General features: G+C 43.2%; 1 protein-coding gene across 1 annotated transcript in view; it reads right to left on the reverse strand.

Annotated features, from left to right (window-relative positions):
- The window catches only part of LOC133453048 (TSC22 domain family protein 2-like), a 39202-nt gene extending 28310 nt beyond the window's left edge, over nucleotides 1–10892 (reverse strand). The window contains exon 1 of the mRNA XM_061732893.1: nucleotides 9102–10892. Within this exon, the coding sequence (XP_061588877.1) occupies nucleotides 9102–10651 (1550 nt within the window). The 5' untranslated portion in view covers nucleotides 10652–10892. The remainder of the gene's footprint in view (nucleotides 1–9101) is intronic.
- Between the last annotated feature and the right edge of the window lie 6761 nt (nucleotides 10893–17653).

The raw sequence follows: 17653 nt of genomic DNA on the forward strand, positions 1-17653 counted from the left end.
TACTAGATAAGCAAAAGCTTACTTCAGTGTTTTCCAGAGGGACATACATTTGGGAAAAAGCAGGCAGTTTGATGTAAAATGTCATAATAATTTCAATTCGTTGGCACATTCCTAAGCTAAGATAATAATAGCACATTTAGAGGAACTGTGTTTGACAATTTCTGACAAATACTGTTTAAGTAGGAGAAAGCAAGCGTCTCAAAAACTATATTGCATTTAAAGTGGGACGCTAGTAAACATCCGAGACGAAAAAGAAACACTTGTGATTTCCATCCGCGAAGTCAAGCCAATAACCTGAAATCACCTGTCTTCTTCATGTTTCTGCCTTGTCAAAGTGCTGATTCACAAGCACTCATCTGTTCTCACATTACATCATAATAACTAATAACTAGGAGGCCACACATTTCTCAGATGGCTACCTTCAACGCACAAGTTCTTCTGCTTTGTTTCCTCGTTCCTCTTCTAACACTTTTTATGTCCAATAAATCAGACAAACTCCACAGATTAGTGGAGTTGGTGAGTTTGTTCCTGTGGCATAGTAGGAAAGATTTGAGTCTTTGGTCTTAACATTAACTCAAAAGACTGAAAATATTATACTAATCACAATCTTTCTGTGGTCTGTTAATGTTATTTCAATATAAACGAGGAAGAGATGGACCTGGATACCAGATTGGTAGCTTCAACGTGGCAGCGCTGTCCCATAATGGACAACTCTGGGACGTTAGCTGTCAACACTTTTAAATCACAGCACATTTTAGCTGCCAAAGCCTTCAGAAAACAAATGTAATAAATAAATGAAAATAACAACACTTGCGTTCCTTTTACTTTCCCTGCAAACCTTGACAAAGAGCCAGTGTGCTCGGCACCGGACTCCTCCCAAACAGGAACAGAGCCAACATTAATAGAGCCATGCAGTTCCATGCCACGCTAAAATCTCTTCTGAAGCACATCTTTACGTCGTCAAATTAACTGTGTGCCCAACTTTCCATCCAGAGTCCTTTACCTGGAACTGTAATACTTTCCAACTACTAATCATACCAGTAATTTCCAACCATATTTAACTGGCCTGTTATCAAAACAAGCAGGTAACAAATAAAGCAAGGCAGGTCTGGTACGGATACTCATATCGGCTAGAAGGCCCAATATGTCTAAATATGTGAAGTAGGTATCGGATAATGGCATGAGTCTGTTCTAATAACCTGGTCTTCTGCTTTAATTTGCTATGAAATGTGATCTGATTTTCATCTAAATCACAATAAAGAAGCACAGTTTTTTGCCACTGTATTTTAGTAATAAATAACAACCAACCTATAAGTCCTACTACCCTCAGCTACTGTTGCCAACAGACAGTCAGCGTTGTTTACGTTACTTTGCAATGGCAACTGCCTTCGTGACGACCTTAGTCCAAGATGTTTTAGGCAAAGTTAATACTGTACGTTTAATTGCTTTTAAACACCAAAAAACAGATGAGAGGTAAGGATCTTCCAATGCTTTTCAATTGAGCTGAAAGCTTCAGATGTCCGATTTCCAATCCTTGAAAAACGGATAGTGTATGAATTTTTCTTGTTCATGCATGTTATTTTGCCTTCTACAGTTCATATTGTTTTATTCATGGTGTAAACGGTTATTTTAATGGTAGCAATATCGACCGTTAATATTCTTCTTCTGTGGTTTTTTATACTGCGACTCGGTTTAACCGGTGAAGTGAGCTGGTGACTTTAGTATACAATATCATTTTAATTTGTGTTAAATATCATAAATGTCTGAAATTAATATAGGAATGTTTATATTTATACAGTTTATATTTATATGTTTCAGTTGATTACCTGCTGACAGCACGATCGTTGTTTAAGTTGGCATGTGTGGAGTAGCTAACGAGGAAAATAAACCCGTGGAGAGACAACGGTTGTGTGTTGGGCTTTAGTGTGACACTGTTTCGCTGGTCAAGCGCACCCCGTGCGGCGGGATTTATTAGTCCAACAAAGTTAGGCTGGTAAAAAACCGTACAGATACTCAACAGCCACTGGCTCGTCTTCGGCTCACCATTTCAGTACATTCAAATGCATTCAATATGTATGTTTTACAAAGCTGGGAAAATAATGCTCAAGTCAAGCCTGATGCTTCAGTCTGCCCACATCAATACTATCAGATCAGCGTCAGTTATTGGTAGAAATGCAAAGCCCAGGGGTCGGTACGGGAATAAAGACTGAAAAGAAGGATCGGTGCATTCCTAGAAGGAATATGACCAGAGAAAATATACTTTAAGTCTGACAACTTGTCAAGTCTCTCAATGCTGAAATATTTAATTCAGTTGATAATGAATGGATCAAATGCATTCCAAGGTAAAATAATAATAATAATTAGGTAATTCCTATACTATGTACAGGACATCTGTGTTGCACCTTGATAAGATTATAGATGTGAGGCCCCGTACTAAAACACTCAGGATGTACAGTGTCAATGCCGTATGGCAGCTCTTATTGAGAGTGAAACCGTTGATGTCAGCCTCAAAAATGTATTGACGTCCACCTCAGGAAAGCAGTGAATATCGTGTGCCAAATGCCATATGATATAAGCAGAGTCCCTGTGCGGAAACGTTGGGTAAGCTGAGGAATATCTACTGAATAGAAGGTGGATCACTATGAGGGACACTGACTAAAAACAGGATACAGCAGTTAAGAGTAGAGGTCACCGAGGGGAAAAACCCTGCAGTACATGGTGTCTCTCTCTATCACTGCCATGAACATACACACACACACACACACACTTCCACCATGCCTCCTGAGGTCTGTGGTGAATCTGCCCAGTATTGCCACACTGTGCAGCTTTTCTCAGCAAGCATCTCCAACCCCCAGCACAGATCCTCGTACACACACACACACCCAATCCACCCGTCCCTTTACAGACACACCCCTCATCCACACACACACACACACAGACACACACACACACACAAGTAGAGCCTCTCATTTGACAGGGCAGCAACTATATCACAGACCTGGACTTTTCCTCTTTTCCCTCCCCTCCCAAGCGGTCCAATCTTACATAAGCTCCCATTATGTGAGGACAATAAACCATACCTCCTCAGCAGGAGCTCCATATTACACAAGCTTCACATACAATACATCTACGCAAACCACGCCACAAAAACAGACGCAACTGCTCACCACTGTTATTTTTTACATCTTGAAATGCAAGAGCGGGTGGTAAACTTTAATCTGAGCGCACAGCATTTTAAAGTTTGACGACAGCATCTTCAATCCGTCATGTCTCTCCAAGCCGTGCACGCATTATAAACTCTACGATCCTCCAAAACGTATAACTGATAGATATTAGATTCAGAAGGCCCATTTAATCCGAAGACTAGCCGTTTCTTGTGTAAGATGAGGCATTGAGAGGCTGCAGTGCAGTAAAAAAAAGTGTAGAAAGTAAGCACAGAGGAAAGAACCTGGGGGAGGGAAGGTGAGGATGTGTTAAGCATAACTAAAATGCCTTCTTGAAGAGCGGCTCTGAGAGTTTCGCTGTACAGCTTCCTCCAGCTCTTGTGAGCATACCACAGTTGCTGCAGTAAAGGAATGTCATCTGTATGTGAACAACTGCCGTGCCTCGTCTGCCACTCAATCAGGCTGCTAGTTTGGACAAAGCCCTGACCGCACTAAGGTAGCAGCGGCTGGGGGGGGGCAAAAAACGATTTTCCGATTCTGAATCGGTTCTCATTCATTCCTAAAAATCTATTCATATGTCTAAAGATAAATTTTTTTTCATCATTACATTACAACTTTTAGTATTTTTTTTGGTTTATGCTCAAAAAAGGAATGTTTTGTTGGACACAAGAAGAACTGGTGACATGTTTTTGCCTTTAAATATGTTTAAAGGTATGAAAACATTAAAGTTTTCAGTTATAATTGTATAAATTGTCTATATTTCATTACTTTATAGACCGTCTTGCATGAAATGCTAAAAACCAAATTCTTGAAAATGGAAAAAATTAAATCGGAATGTGGGAAAAAATAAAACCGCTTTCATTCGTCCTCTGTTTCCTGCCCTGGATCCGTTTGGTAATTTTGCCCCACAAGATGTTTCTGAAAGCAGTTATATCAGCATCTTGGGAGCTGATTGGTCCTTAAAGCATCATTAGCTGCCAATACTTGCTGTTGAATCTCAATATAGTACCAGTATTAATATATGGCATAACTACACAGTCATATAATTCATCCAACAGCTCTAAAAACAGTTTTAATAACACCAACCCAAATCAATATCGGAATCGAATCTTGATAATCGATTCTGAATCTTAAGAATCGGGTTCTTGACATTTGAATGGATCCCCAGCGTTAGCTACCAGCTCTGCCAACTCCAGGCTCAGATATTTACAGGCTGCTGGAGTTTGGCTTTAATGCCATGCGAACCTTTCCAAAGATTTGAAACTGAGCATACAATAATTTGGCCAAAGCTCGCATTGCAAAAGAAAATGGTCATTCGTTACAACAGGCAAAGTCAGCCGACACACCCCACTGTCAGGTCTCTTATCAGCACAGCGGGGGCCCAGTGAGAAGCCACTGCTCAGTGTCTGATAGGGCTCGGCCGCCATAAGAGCCCTTCAGTCTTATCAGTGGAGGAGCTGGGTTCCCTCACATGCTGAACATAGGTACTCTGGAAACACACCGCCTGAACTCACTAGCACTGTCAAACCCAGAGATGTGTCTGAAATGACCATAGGATAATAATCACCAGGCGCTGACGAATGCAGGCACGGCACTTGGTCGCTCACACACCTTGGCATGAAATATCTTTCAGCTACTTGCCCATAAATAAACATGTTCCTTTCGCATTATCAAAAAAAAAATGAATGACACGTGTTGGGAAATTAAAACAAAAAAAAGAATATCAACAAGGACATGACCATTTATTAAAAGTCATCAACACATTGAACATATAGTTGCCGTAATGATTTGAGTCATGGGATGTGCTGAAACGGGATAGTAAAAATGGCATGTCACTTTTATGCAAATTTGTGGCTCTTTTTTCCACCTTTATGCCTAAAATGTAATAACTATAAAAATTGTATGGTTTCACCCTTTATGCGTATTATTAGATTAATCTATCCCATGTGAAAGAAATATGTGGTAATCTTTGAGGATGCAATGATTGAGCAGCTGATTTCTACCCATATCAGTGCCGGCATTGAACGTTTTGTGCACATGCATCATATGCACAGTCAAACTCTTCCAATCAGTTCACTGCTAATTAACGCACGCTGCTGATTACAGTCCTAAATAAAACCAGAATTAGCAGGCCAAACCTTTATGAAAACTGGTATCAAAGTGTCTCTAGTGTAACGATGAATCTGAAACATGTTACTAAGCGGATCCCTCAGCCCAAACCAATCACTGAGCCTGTTCTATAATGGGTTAATCCAGGTTTTGCTGGAGATTTAATACAGAGTCAAGGGGTGTTTTTAGATGGGATCCCGCTAATATCGCAGGATGATGAACGCGCGTTGGCAACGTAAACACAAGGCGTGTTATTACCTCGGGCCTGAAGGCAAGTTGAGGGGAGGGAAGGGGAGTTAGTAGGCATTAACGGCGTTAACAGATTCATACGCCGTCAGACAGGTGCAATTATCAAGAACGAGGATGGATGAGCCCCGGAATGACTGATTTTTGGCTGGGTTGTGCTTCTTGCAAAGCCCCAGTTTGTCATCTTTGTGTCCAGTTGTTCAAACAAGGAAGATCCTTTGTGCATCTGGACAAACGCGATTTATGGCGTCCTCGGCTCTGAGGCTGAGGAGCTTGTGGATAAAAGGTGCAACCTTTGACGTCCTGCTGCTGCTGTTAGCCGTTTCCTTATTTCATAAAATAATATAAAAAATAAATAAAAACTTCCCTGGTGGGCTGTACTCAACTCATGTGATCACCAAACCCCTCCCACGCCCCGCCACCCCGCGTTAGTTCTGTTTACATGAGACCTAACCTGCGGTTAAGACTCGGAGGCGAGTGATTCGTCAACGTAAAAGGGGCTGATGAGAGATTTCCAGATTGTTAGAGTTACACAAGAGCAGTCCAGCCTCCTCACAACTCCAAGGAAGTGCTGAGTGAGCAGAGTCGCTCAGCGCGGTTCCATGCACATCTAAAAATCAAGCTATTGGCAACAATCTAACTAAGGATTAAACTAGAGGTTCCCAGAGATCCAAGGAAACATGTACGAGAAGATGATTGATTATTGAGTGAAGTGTGTTCGACTCCGGGGCGCTAGGTGGCGCCACACGCACTTTCACGTTCTTCCAGTACAATTAGTAAACAAGCACGAAGGAGGACAACGCGCAAAAATATGGATGCTAACGATGCAGCAGCTCTGTAAATGTTGTACATACTAAGCTGATCATGTTGCATGTAAGATGTACATAAAGTCTCCCTCTTCTTCCTCTGTTATTATGACTGTTATTATTTCCACTCTTGCGGCTCGTCACTTCCAGAAGAGGCAGTCCCGGGGCGGTCACTAGCTCGGCTAACGTGGTCTACGTATACATGCCAAAATAACTCGAATTAGGACGCATTATCTGGCACCAACAGCTCGATCTCAAGAGCTCCCGTTCGGCCCAGCTAAGATGTATACATGTCTTTTAAAAATTCAAAATCGGTCGGATTAAGGCAACAATTCGGTTTTTCTGTTAGTGCATGTAATTGTACTGTGTGAATCAGCTGAATAATCTCTGCATAAAAGTGTTTTGAGCGTCTATTAAGTGAAGCAACATGAAGGGTCACCGTTACTGTCCTTTCATAGATTCTTACAACATACAGTATATCAACTGTTATAACGTCACCCATTTGGAGAAGAAATTTTCACCCAGTTTAAACTTCAAAGTCGTCGATCAGATTCACTTTTTGTTAGAAAACTAGTTTGGAAAATGGGATTGAGTGCCATTTGTCAAGATATCTGTTCTTCCTTGTTGCAGTGCATTATTAAAGTTGTTAGAAAAGTCTGAAAATCCTGATCTGATCCTGAACACCAGTTTTTAGCAGGGAAAGGAATTAAGACAAATACTACCACAACATTTAATGGTGCCAGCTTGGTAAAATGAAAATTAAGACTGAAAAAAAAAGTTCCAGGCAAAATTATACTTTAAATTTTGAACTGCAAAAGCATTATTGCAACTGCAATTAGCAAAGACACACACAAAGACTATTTTACCGTGTTTCAACTATTGTTGTTATATGATTTTGATGAGGTAGTAGCAGTAATAACTGAAAAGACAGAAGCCTTCAAACTCAATGCAAGCTTCATTCAAAGAATGTCAAAAAAAAAATAGAGAAAAGCAAACCCATAATCTGAACTGTTTTAACATCCCTGAGCTGCACGTGATAAACAGAAATACCTCAACGACACCGTTGAAAGGAGCGTCGGTGTTTGAAAGACGGCATTTCTTGTCTGTTTTAAATTGAAGCACATCTGTACAACCGTAAATGGAAACCACTGACAGATTTCAGACACTATCACTTCCGCTTATGTGCGCCTTCTACTACCTCTATGAACTGAGGGGGAAAAAACGCAACACTCTTGGAAAGAAAGTGAGATGAGTGACCTTAAAATGTAATAATCTGCTATCATGTTATATTTGCTTGTATATTTACACTCACACAGGATTATGACACATGATCTCGGTGCAATACAGTACAATCTGTGTGTTTAAAAGCACTAATCTCCTCTGTGGAAGTATCTGACAGGGTGCGAACGCAAACTGTGCTGTCATAAGTGTGGCAACAGAAATCAAACACTCTTCACTGTGTTTATATTAGAAAGTATTTCCCAGAGCAGGAACTTACTTATTAAAAGGTTAGGCATGCGGCTCTTTTACACCACTAGCTCAAGGCTAAAAAGACACGAGGCCACCTTACAGAGACTAGTAACACCTTCCTGGTGTGTGTTTTATTACCTGCTGAAACGTGTGTGTGCTTTTACCATCCAAACGGTCAGCATCAATGTTTTTAAAACACAAACTCACGAGTTCTGTGGTTTCTTGAGCTGAGGAAGCCACGGCTGCCTCAAGTGTGCAACACTCCACCCACTTCTTACGGCCATAATAAGAAACAAACATATTTCCTTCCTGTGTTCGACTGTGGTGCTCCCACACACCCCCCTCCCTCCCTCCATGCCACCCTGGAACTAAAGGGAAACCCTGTCCTTGTGACAGGCTGAATGACCAATGCCACGACAACGGAGAGCTGCACCTCTCTGAGTTTGGACTGTTGTCATAGCGGATGTCGGTTTGCCGGCCACAACAAACTTTTCGCCCAGCTGCAGCCAAAGTGGACAGTTAAGATTTACACAGGTGCTGCTGTGGCTCAAACTGAGCTCACCGTGGTGAAACGTGTGGAAGAAAACTGTTTGTGTCAAGCCCAGGGGTGCAGATCCGATGTCAGGATTGGGGGGGGACACAGATTTAAAATTTTTTGCCAATATGCAACTCATACCATGACATAAATTGGTAAAGGCTTGCCAAAAAATACTGCACAGGGAATCATTTATTGTGCTTACCTTTCTTGTTTATTTGTCCTAAACAGCCAACAGTGTGTGTCACTGCTTACTTAACTGTTATAGTCGTAAATCATAATTTTAAGGGTTTTGGGCATGTAGTGTCTACTCATCTCAAATTCTTCTCACCATCTTCCTTTTATCCTATGGGACTACTTTATGCACAACCAATTGATATATGGATGAAATATGAAGCCCTAAACAAGTTGTTTAAACTAACTGATCATGTTTTAACACAGTTATGGTGGTAAACAGTTCTTAAAAAAAAAAAAAAAAAAAAAAAGGACCCATTGCTTTCATTCTCTACACCTCAAAACGCACCGTGGATGTATTATTTTTTTAGAAATATATTTTTAATAAATATTCTACATATTCAACCTTTAAGTCTGAAAATACATTTGTTCAATTTTGAATAATTTAGGGTATTTTTATTGGGGTGGACAATTCATGTTTTTCAGAAATTGGGGGGGACATGTCCCCCCCGTCCCCCCCGGGATCTGCACCCATGGTCAAGCCCAAAAGAGAAGAGGAGGTTTAAAGGCTTCACACAGAGAGTAGGTGTGTTTTACCTGTCTTCCTCCCCGTCTACAGGTATGTGGATTCCAAACAGGCTGTTGACAGTCGGGCCGCTGAGCTGCAGGGTCTCCGACATGAAGGGCTTCACCACGTCCCTCCCAGAGACGAGCGGAGACTGTGCGTTGATGAGTCCCTCCGACTTCCGTCCCCCAGCCTCCATCTGTCCAAACCCGGCTGCTGGGAGGCCCCCCAGGGCCCCCAAGGCCCCCGGAGCCCTGCTGGGAGGCAAACTGAAGCCCGTAGCATTTGGCAGGGCTGAACTGGAGGCACTGAGCATGGCGGCGGACACGGCGGCGAGCACGCTGGAGCTCACCGCCATGGCAGGCACGATCTGTCCCCCCGAGGACCCGGGGGGGCCGAGGGGCTGGGGCGGCCCCGGGGCAGCCGCGTACTGGCCCACAGTCTGCTGCGGCGGAGCGGGGCCCCCGGCCAGTGCGGGGCCTCCGGTACCTCCAGCTGCAGCTGGTAGTCCAGCGGTCACACCCCCCCCTCCTGCTCCAGGACCCTCTCCGGCCTGACTCGGCCCCGACGGGGGACCTTGTCCACCGGGCCCCGCGGACAGGCTGGACAGAGGGAGGGGCGGCCCTGACTGCTGGGGCTGGTAGTACTCGGTCTGGCTGGCCAGGTGGTGACCCACGGCAACCTGCTGCTGGGGGGGGAATGGGACGGGCTGGGCTGCCGGGGGCATGACGGGGGACTTCTGTAAGTGGACGCCGGGCTGAGAGAGGCCGTTCTGTCCGACAGGTAGCAGGTTCTGCGCCGCAGGCGGCTGCAGCGCTCCCTCAGCGGCCGTGGGCTTGATGTTCAGGGGAGCAGCGCGGGCCGACCCGCCCACACCGGGCTGGGGGGCACCGAAGTTCTGCTGCAGGGTTTGCTGCGGCTGCTGCTGGGAGAGCGTCTCTACTGAATGCAGACGGGTTGACAAATGCGACGCCTCTGCCGTGGAACCCAGGCCCGAGTGCGTCGCCAGGGGGACAGCAGAACCCCCCGGGAGCCCCGGCCCACTTTCTCTGTCCGCAGCTGGGTCCAACGTCACGCTGCCGTGCCGTATGCTGTCTGCAGTCCTGCCGGCCTCCGAGTCCCGCTCATAGAACTCTGTACAGGTCCACCTGCCCCGTCTGAAGGGTTCTCCGGTACCGTGGTCCAGTTTGATCACTCTGAAGCGTGAGGAGCAGGTGGAGGTGGCAGGGGGGGCGGCGGTGCTGGCAGCTGCAGCAGGCTGGGGTGAAGGTGCCGGGAGGCCCACTCCCACTAGGGGAGCAGCAGCGGCCCCCCCAACGGAGCCGGACACCCCCGCCGGCTCCCCGGCCAGGGGGGCCGGCGCCGGCGCCTCCGCCTCGCCCTCGGACGAGCTCCGGTCACACACGGGCTCGTACTCGGCCCGGGACACGTCGTATATCTCCGACGAGACGTCTTCGGTCCGCGACTCGTCCGGGTCGTCCAGACTCTCGGTGTCGTCGGCGGCGCCGCCGGCCGCCACCTGCGCCTGCGTCACGCTGGTGATCTGGAAACAGCTCTTCTTCTTGGCCGGCATCTTCGACATCCTGGCGGCTGCAGGTGCGTCTCCAGGTGCAGGTGGGGTTACGGCTGCAAGTATGGCTGCAGCCCCAGGTGCGGGTATAGGTGCAAGTGCAGATGCGACTGCAGGTGCAGGTATGGCTGCAGCTCCAGGCGGCTGCAGGTGCAAATGTAGGTCCAAGTGCGACTGCAATTGTAGGTGCAGGTCCAGGTGCGGCTGCAGGTCCAGGTGCGGCTGCAGGTGTGGCTGTAGCTCCAGGTGCAGGTGAGACTGCAGCTCCAGGTGCGGCTGCCGGTGCAGGTGTGGCTGCAGGTGCAGGTGCAGGTGCAGGTGAGACTGCAGGTGCAGGTGAGACTGCAGGTCCAGGTGAGACTGCAGGTCCAGGTGAGACTGCAGGTCCAGGTGAGACTGCCGGTCCAGGTGCAGGTGAGACTGCAGGTCCAGGTGAGACTGCCGGTCCAGGTGCAGGTGAGACTGCAGGTCCAGGTGAGACTGCCGGTCCAGGTGCAGGTGAGACTGCAGGTCCAGGTGAGACTGCCGGTCCAGGTGCAGGTGAGACTGCAGGTCCAGGTGAGACTGCAGGTCCAGGTGCAGGTGAGACTGCAGGTCCAGGTGAGACTGCAGGTCCAGGTGAGACTGCGGGTGCAGGTGAGACTGCGGGTGCAGGTGCGGCTGCAGGTCCAGGTGAGACTGCAGGTGCAGGTGCGGCTGCAGGTGAGACTGCAGGTGTCTCCTCAGAGAGATGCCAGCTGACGGCAGCCCTCACAAAGCCCAGATCCGATCCAGCCGCACACTTGCATGTCTGTGTCCCGGCGCACTTGTGTGTAATGGAGGTGAATCTGCGTCATCCTCTCCTGGTCTGGAGCAGCAGCAGCAGCAGCAGCGGCTCGGCGCGGCTCGCCGGGCCGCCTGAAGGGCCGCCTGGGCTCGGTCCTCCTCTCCCGCTCCGGTGTGTCCTAGTCTCCCGGAGAGGGTCGGGAGTCGGGGGGGCTGGGGAGGCCCGCGGTCCTCCACTCACCCAGCCAGCTAACGAGCCACCGGGCTGCCGCCCCCCCTACGTCCGTGCAGGCGGGTGACACATCCCGACACTCCCGACACTCCTCTCAGCCCGGCGGCCGGAGCTCTGCGGCGGCGGCTCTGTCCGGCTCTGGCCGGCTCTGCCCGGCTCTCTGGGGCTCTGCGGCGGAGGAAGAGACGCGGTTCCAGCAGGGGACTCTCTCCAGCTCCGTGCAGCTCCGTCCAGCTCCGCAGCTCCGCGGCCGCCTCCCTCACCCGACAAGATGGCTATGTTGTGTGCCGCCGCGCTGCATGCCGGGAAGGAGGCGTGCGCCACTGTTTACGTGCGCCGGTTTGAATCCCGCTACGTGCTGCCTTCACGGACCGCCGGAAAAACTGGGAATAAATCCATCATAATCAGGTTTATTGGCCAAGTCAGGGACAGGGAATTTGACTCGGTTATTTTCGCTCACTGTACAGTAAATAGAGAAATGACAGCTCTTATTAACATATAAATACAATTTTAAAAAAAGTGAAAGGTGCAGCAGTATGAGGTAGACATGGTTATTGAAAAACAGACACTATAAAGAAATGTTCGTGTCCACCTTTTGGCAGTTATTATTATTATTATTATTATTATTATTATTATTATTATTATTATTATTATTATTATTATTATTATTATTATTATTATTATTATTATTGTTATTATTATTATTATTACTATTTTTATTATTATTACTATTACTATTATTATTATTATTATTATTATTATTATTATTATTATTATTATTATTATCATTTTAGAACACTTCATAGTATTTTTATTTTGTATTTTATTTTTATTTTATAGATAGATAGATAGATAGATAGATAGATAGATAGATAGATAGATAGATAGATAGATAGATAGATAGATAGATAGATAGATAGATAGATAGATAGATAGATAGATAGATAGATAGATAGATAGATAGATAGATAGATAGATAGATAGATAGATAGATAGATAGATAGATAGATAGATAGATAGATAGATAGATAGAAAAGTAACGTCATCCAAATTAACCTTTTTTTAATACTGCCTGACCACTCGGCACATTGTCATATTAATTTAACAGTCATTTACAAATACACCCTACAAAACCTAAAGTAAGGTCTGGATCAAAACAAATGCTGGCCATGAAGAGCTGTAGCAGAATGTATTATTAGCATGTGCAGCCTGCTTGAATAATTGATGTGACTGAGACAATTCCTTCATCCTATGATGTTGAGTTTTCATGTATTTTTTGTAAACACCAACAAACAACAAAACGTTTTTGGCATAATTTTTCTTTACAGCTGATGGTATTTCATTTAGTTATCCTGTGTGCTTCGTTTATCAAACTATTGGCAAACGATGTAATAGTCAAATTGTACCAACGACACCTGAGGACATCATCATCTCCTCATGTTGCAGTGTTGCACTGCTATGTGAGTTGTAGATGACCCCAAACCAATGACAAAAGAGTTTGTTTTCTGTGGGTTCTTTGTATAAAAATACCTATAAAAGACGTCAAGATGGTTTGGTTAAATATGTGGGGGCCTGTTTCAAAAATAAGGTTCAACAAACTAAGCTGATATATTAACACAAAGTCAATATACCCTGAGATGAGAAGCTCAGAGTTCTTTTGCTTCTTGACTTGGTTCTGTTGACTCTATATTGACTCCAAGTTACAGTGTAAAATGATATCATCACTGCAGATTCATTACCATGATTCACCACAACGTCAACTAAACAGGAGCAATCCTTCACTTTTCTTGTTTTCTACAGTCAATTTCAGCTTATCTTTCTGTGGAAAAGGAAAAGTACCAGCTGCAGAAGTAAGGCAAATAGAGTGTGGTGTGAGAGAAACTGCAGAAAATGAAGGTGAAACATGATATTTATTCCATGTCACAATGTCCCATGAGTAACAATGGATGGAATAAAGAAATAATATATATAATATCTACTTACACAGGCACAATTCTGTTGGTGAAAAAAAAATATTGAAAGCAATTAAAGATACAATTTTAAAAGAAATCATACTAACAGGCTCATGGGTTGATAACTTTAACAATATTTTACCCCTGGAAAGAAAATAATATTTCAAAGAGCTTTGATTGGAATAGCCACATAGGAAATACCCTATGGGTGCCATCAATACATCCAATCACATTGATAAATCCAAAAATAAAAATGTATTTATTAGTGAGAACAAGATGCAATTTTAATATTAATAATAATAATAATAAGTAAATAACATTTCTAGATCAAGTATGCTTTACTAATTTAGGGGTTTATGACCATGAAGTAGCTACTAGGCTCCCATAAATAAAATTAGATAAAATTCAAAGTAACACAAAGCCCTTTTTGTTTCTGTTTGAGTTACAGGCGTGGTGGAAATGGGTGATATCTGTGATGTAGCTACAGATGGTTGAGATCATGTCTGTGTAGGGTGTGTGCAGAAACACAGTAATGCTGTAGAATAAATCATCAGGGTGTGCAAAACACTAATATTCTTGATCCAGATGCAGCTCCATTCAAACCAGTGCAGTCTCTTCATTAATAAAAGTACATTTCATGGTTCAGATACCAACAAAACTGGTTTTATAAGATCAATTGCGTCATGAAATTAAACATGTTTCCGCTTTGTTAAGGGATGAGGAAAGAGGAAAGGCTGCTCTGACCAGGTTATTTTCAATGAGTAAGTTACCATGGTAACATACTCCAAATAATAAAAAGTTTCGTATACTTGAATCGAAGGGCCTTTTACTTGGGTTGAAGTTACCTCACGATATGTAACAGAAAACCCTGAGTTTGTACAAAACCTCATTTCTTCTGGGGTTTGAAATTTAAGTATGTTGATAAAAAGCGGTTTTGATCATTCAGCAAAGGCTTGATCTTTAAGAAAACTCACATTGTTTTCTTTTTATTTAGACTTCACAGTGACAGCTTTTCACTGGGTCTCAGTTTGTTGGTTCTGGGGCCTTAAATGTTTAACCAGGGTTTTTTTTACAGCCCTGCTTTGACTCAAACGTTGACCGGTCATGATAAATATAAATCATGGAGCATACTGCCCCCGGTGGTCAATTTTATTATCTTCTACTTTGTATGTTTATTTTCAGTTACCTTGAAACTTTTTATCATATAAATTGGATTGTTAAACTGTTGGAAATTGTATTTCAGTTAACTGGGGAGCATATCTTATCATTTCTTTCTCCCAAAATATCCTAATAAAAATCTTCACCTCATTGTATTTACTATCATTTTAAAAATAAAAACATTTAATAACAAAAAGCAGACCATTATTATATATGACTGTGTTGTTAGGATAAATCTATATTTATTTGGGGAATTTAACAGTGTATTAGGGCCAAACTAAGACAAAAAAAAATGGAAATTACGAGAATAATGTCATAATAATATGAGAATAAAGTCGTAATATTTTGAGAATAAAGTTGTAATATTTTGAGAATAAAGTCGTAAAATTACGAGAATAAAGTCATAATATTACGAGAATAAAGTCATAATATTACGAGAATAAAGTCGTAATATTTTGAGAATAAAGTTGTAATATTTTGAGAATAAAGTCGTAATATTACGAGAATAAAGTCGTAATATTAAATATATTATAAATATATAAATATAACTTCATAAAATGCTCAATATTCCTCATTTTAACACAGGGAGAAGACTGCTCTTCCTGTTAGAGTTCTCATAAATTATATTCTCATTATATTACGACTTTATTCTCATAAATTTACGACTTTATTCTCATAAATTACGACTTTATTCTCGTAATATTACGACTTTATTCTCATAATATTACGACTTTATTTTCATAATATTACGACTTTATTCTATTACGACTTTATTCTTGCAACATTATGACTTTATTTTCATAGTTTTATGACTTTATTCTCATAATATTATGACTTTATTCTCGTAATTTCCAATTATTATTTTTTGGTCTTAGTTTGGCCCTAATACTCTGTGGTAGGAGAGCAACATGGAGATCATAAATATTGGAAGGCTTCAGGAATGTGATGAATGATCCCTAAGTAGGCAGGCTGATCCTCCCCAGAGCGGCTGCAGCGTGCCGTGCTGCTGTCTGGAAGTTTAGGGTGAAACGGCATAGTTGTTTTTTCCTGGGTGGCCCTTTGATGGACGGTGGACCTGTCTGTCTCAGACGCCCCCCCTCTGTCCCTGACAGCTGGCTAAGCTCCAGCAGGCCCGGAATGGCAAAAACAGCTGAATGTGGAAAAAGAGTAACTCAATGACTGGACTGAATTGGATTTGAAATGCATAGTTAGACTGTATTCTATTGGACTGAGCTTGCACTTGCTGTGATTAGACACCACACAAATAAGATCAACTGATTAGTTCCTCCGTCAGCTGGGAGACTATAGCCTACACACATCTGAGAGAGTTTTCATTTCCTTTGAAGGACCAGGATCGGATTGGTTGATAAAAAGTTTGTCAACTCACTCAACAGCTGAGAACCAGAATTATTTTTACATTAAAAGGCACATACATTTGTTTTAAATGTACCTCATTTAAGTACAACCCCCTTCAAACACGCCTAAGCAAACAACTTATTAATTTGATTTGAAGTGTGATGTGTTTTTCAAATCCTTGAAGGAATGAAAAAAGAAGTAGGAGGAAAATGCAGGTAGATGAAACCCCCGAAAAAGGTTCAAAGAGCACATGTGAAAGGTAGAGGTGAAAACACAGGTTTTAATAACAATACAATTTTACATGGAGAGTGATTTTACATTCACATCAAATCGCAGTGAGAAACTAAAATCACATTTGACATTTCTTGTTTCTGGGTTCAACAAGGCTGTTAGAAGAAAAACAAACTGTTCCTTAAATAAAAATATCAAACAATAAAACAAAGGCTGCATGCTTACACCATGTATGCATGATGATTACATGTATTGATGTCTGATCAATGTTTACATTTTATATGTTATTGACCTAATCATCATTAAATCGATCTATCAGTATGGATCAATGGATGGTTACACTACTAATCATGTGTTGTTTGGATTTTCTGGACCATGAAGAACAAAAGCAAATGAAAATCTTCCTTGTGTAACAGAAATGTTGTCTTTACAGCGGAGCTGGGATAAGCTGCCTTCAGTGAGCTTCTTTCAGCCAGTTTTTAACCATTTGCATATACTTTGTACACTCACTATTTTTGGTACACCTTGCCTGCAGAACTGCCTGCAGAACTGCCTTACATTTTTTGCTGCTTGGATTCAACAAGCTATTGAAAACATTCCCCAGATATTTCTATCCATATTGACATGATAGCATCGTGCAGTTGCTGCAGATTTGTCGCCTGCAAATCCATGATGTGACTCCCCTGTTCCACTGCATCCCAAAGATACTCCAGCGGATGGAGATCTGGTGACTGATGAGGCTATTGGAGCACATACATGTTCAAGAAAACCAGTTAGAGATGATTAGATTTTTTGTGACACGGTGCAAGTGTCCTGGTGGAAATACTCATCAGAAGATGGCTACATTGTGGTCCTAAAGGGATGGACACAGTTAGCAACAATACTCTGGTAGTGTGTTGTGTTCTGTGCATGGGCGCAATTTCCACTGGGGACAGGGGGGACATGTCCCCCCCACTTTTCAAAATCATGTTTTTGTCCCCCCCACTTTTTACAGTTTAAAAACTAACGGTAGGCTCAGCCTGTAATTGCGAATCATCAAGACACACTTTGCGAAGGTACTGACGGCCCTTTGTTTATAAGGAAAGGAAGGAATGAACATGATCTATTTTCATATTTCATAGGAGAAATATGTGGAGACAGGCGCAAATGAAGAAGTGCAGGCAGGAACCCAACCATGTTAGCCCAAAAGTGATTGTAGAACAGCATCTCAGCAACAAAACCTTAAGATTTCAAGAGAAGTGGTGCTGTGAATTTCCTTGGCTCCATTATAAACAAGGAGGACTCAATGGAATCCTATGTTTTTTCTGTGCCCAAGCTTTT

This window comes from Cololabis saira, chromosome 10 (assembly GCF_033807715.1).
Source record: "Cololabis saira isolate AMF1-May2022 chromosome 10, fColSai1.1, whole genome shotgun sequence".
In the NCBI taxonomy this organism is placed as follows: domain Eukaryota; kingdom Metazoa; phylum Chordata; class Actinopteri; order Beloniformes; family Belonidae; genus Cololabis; species Cololabis saira.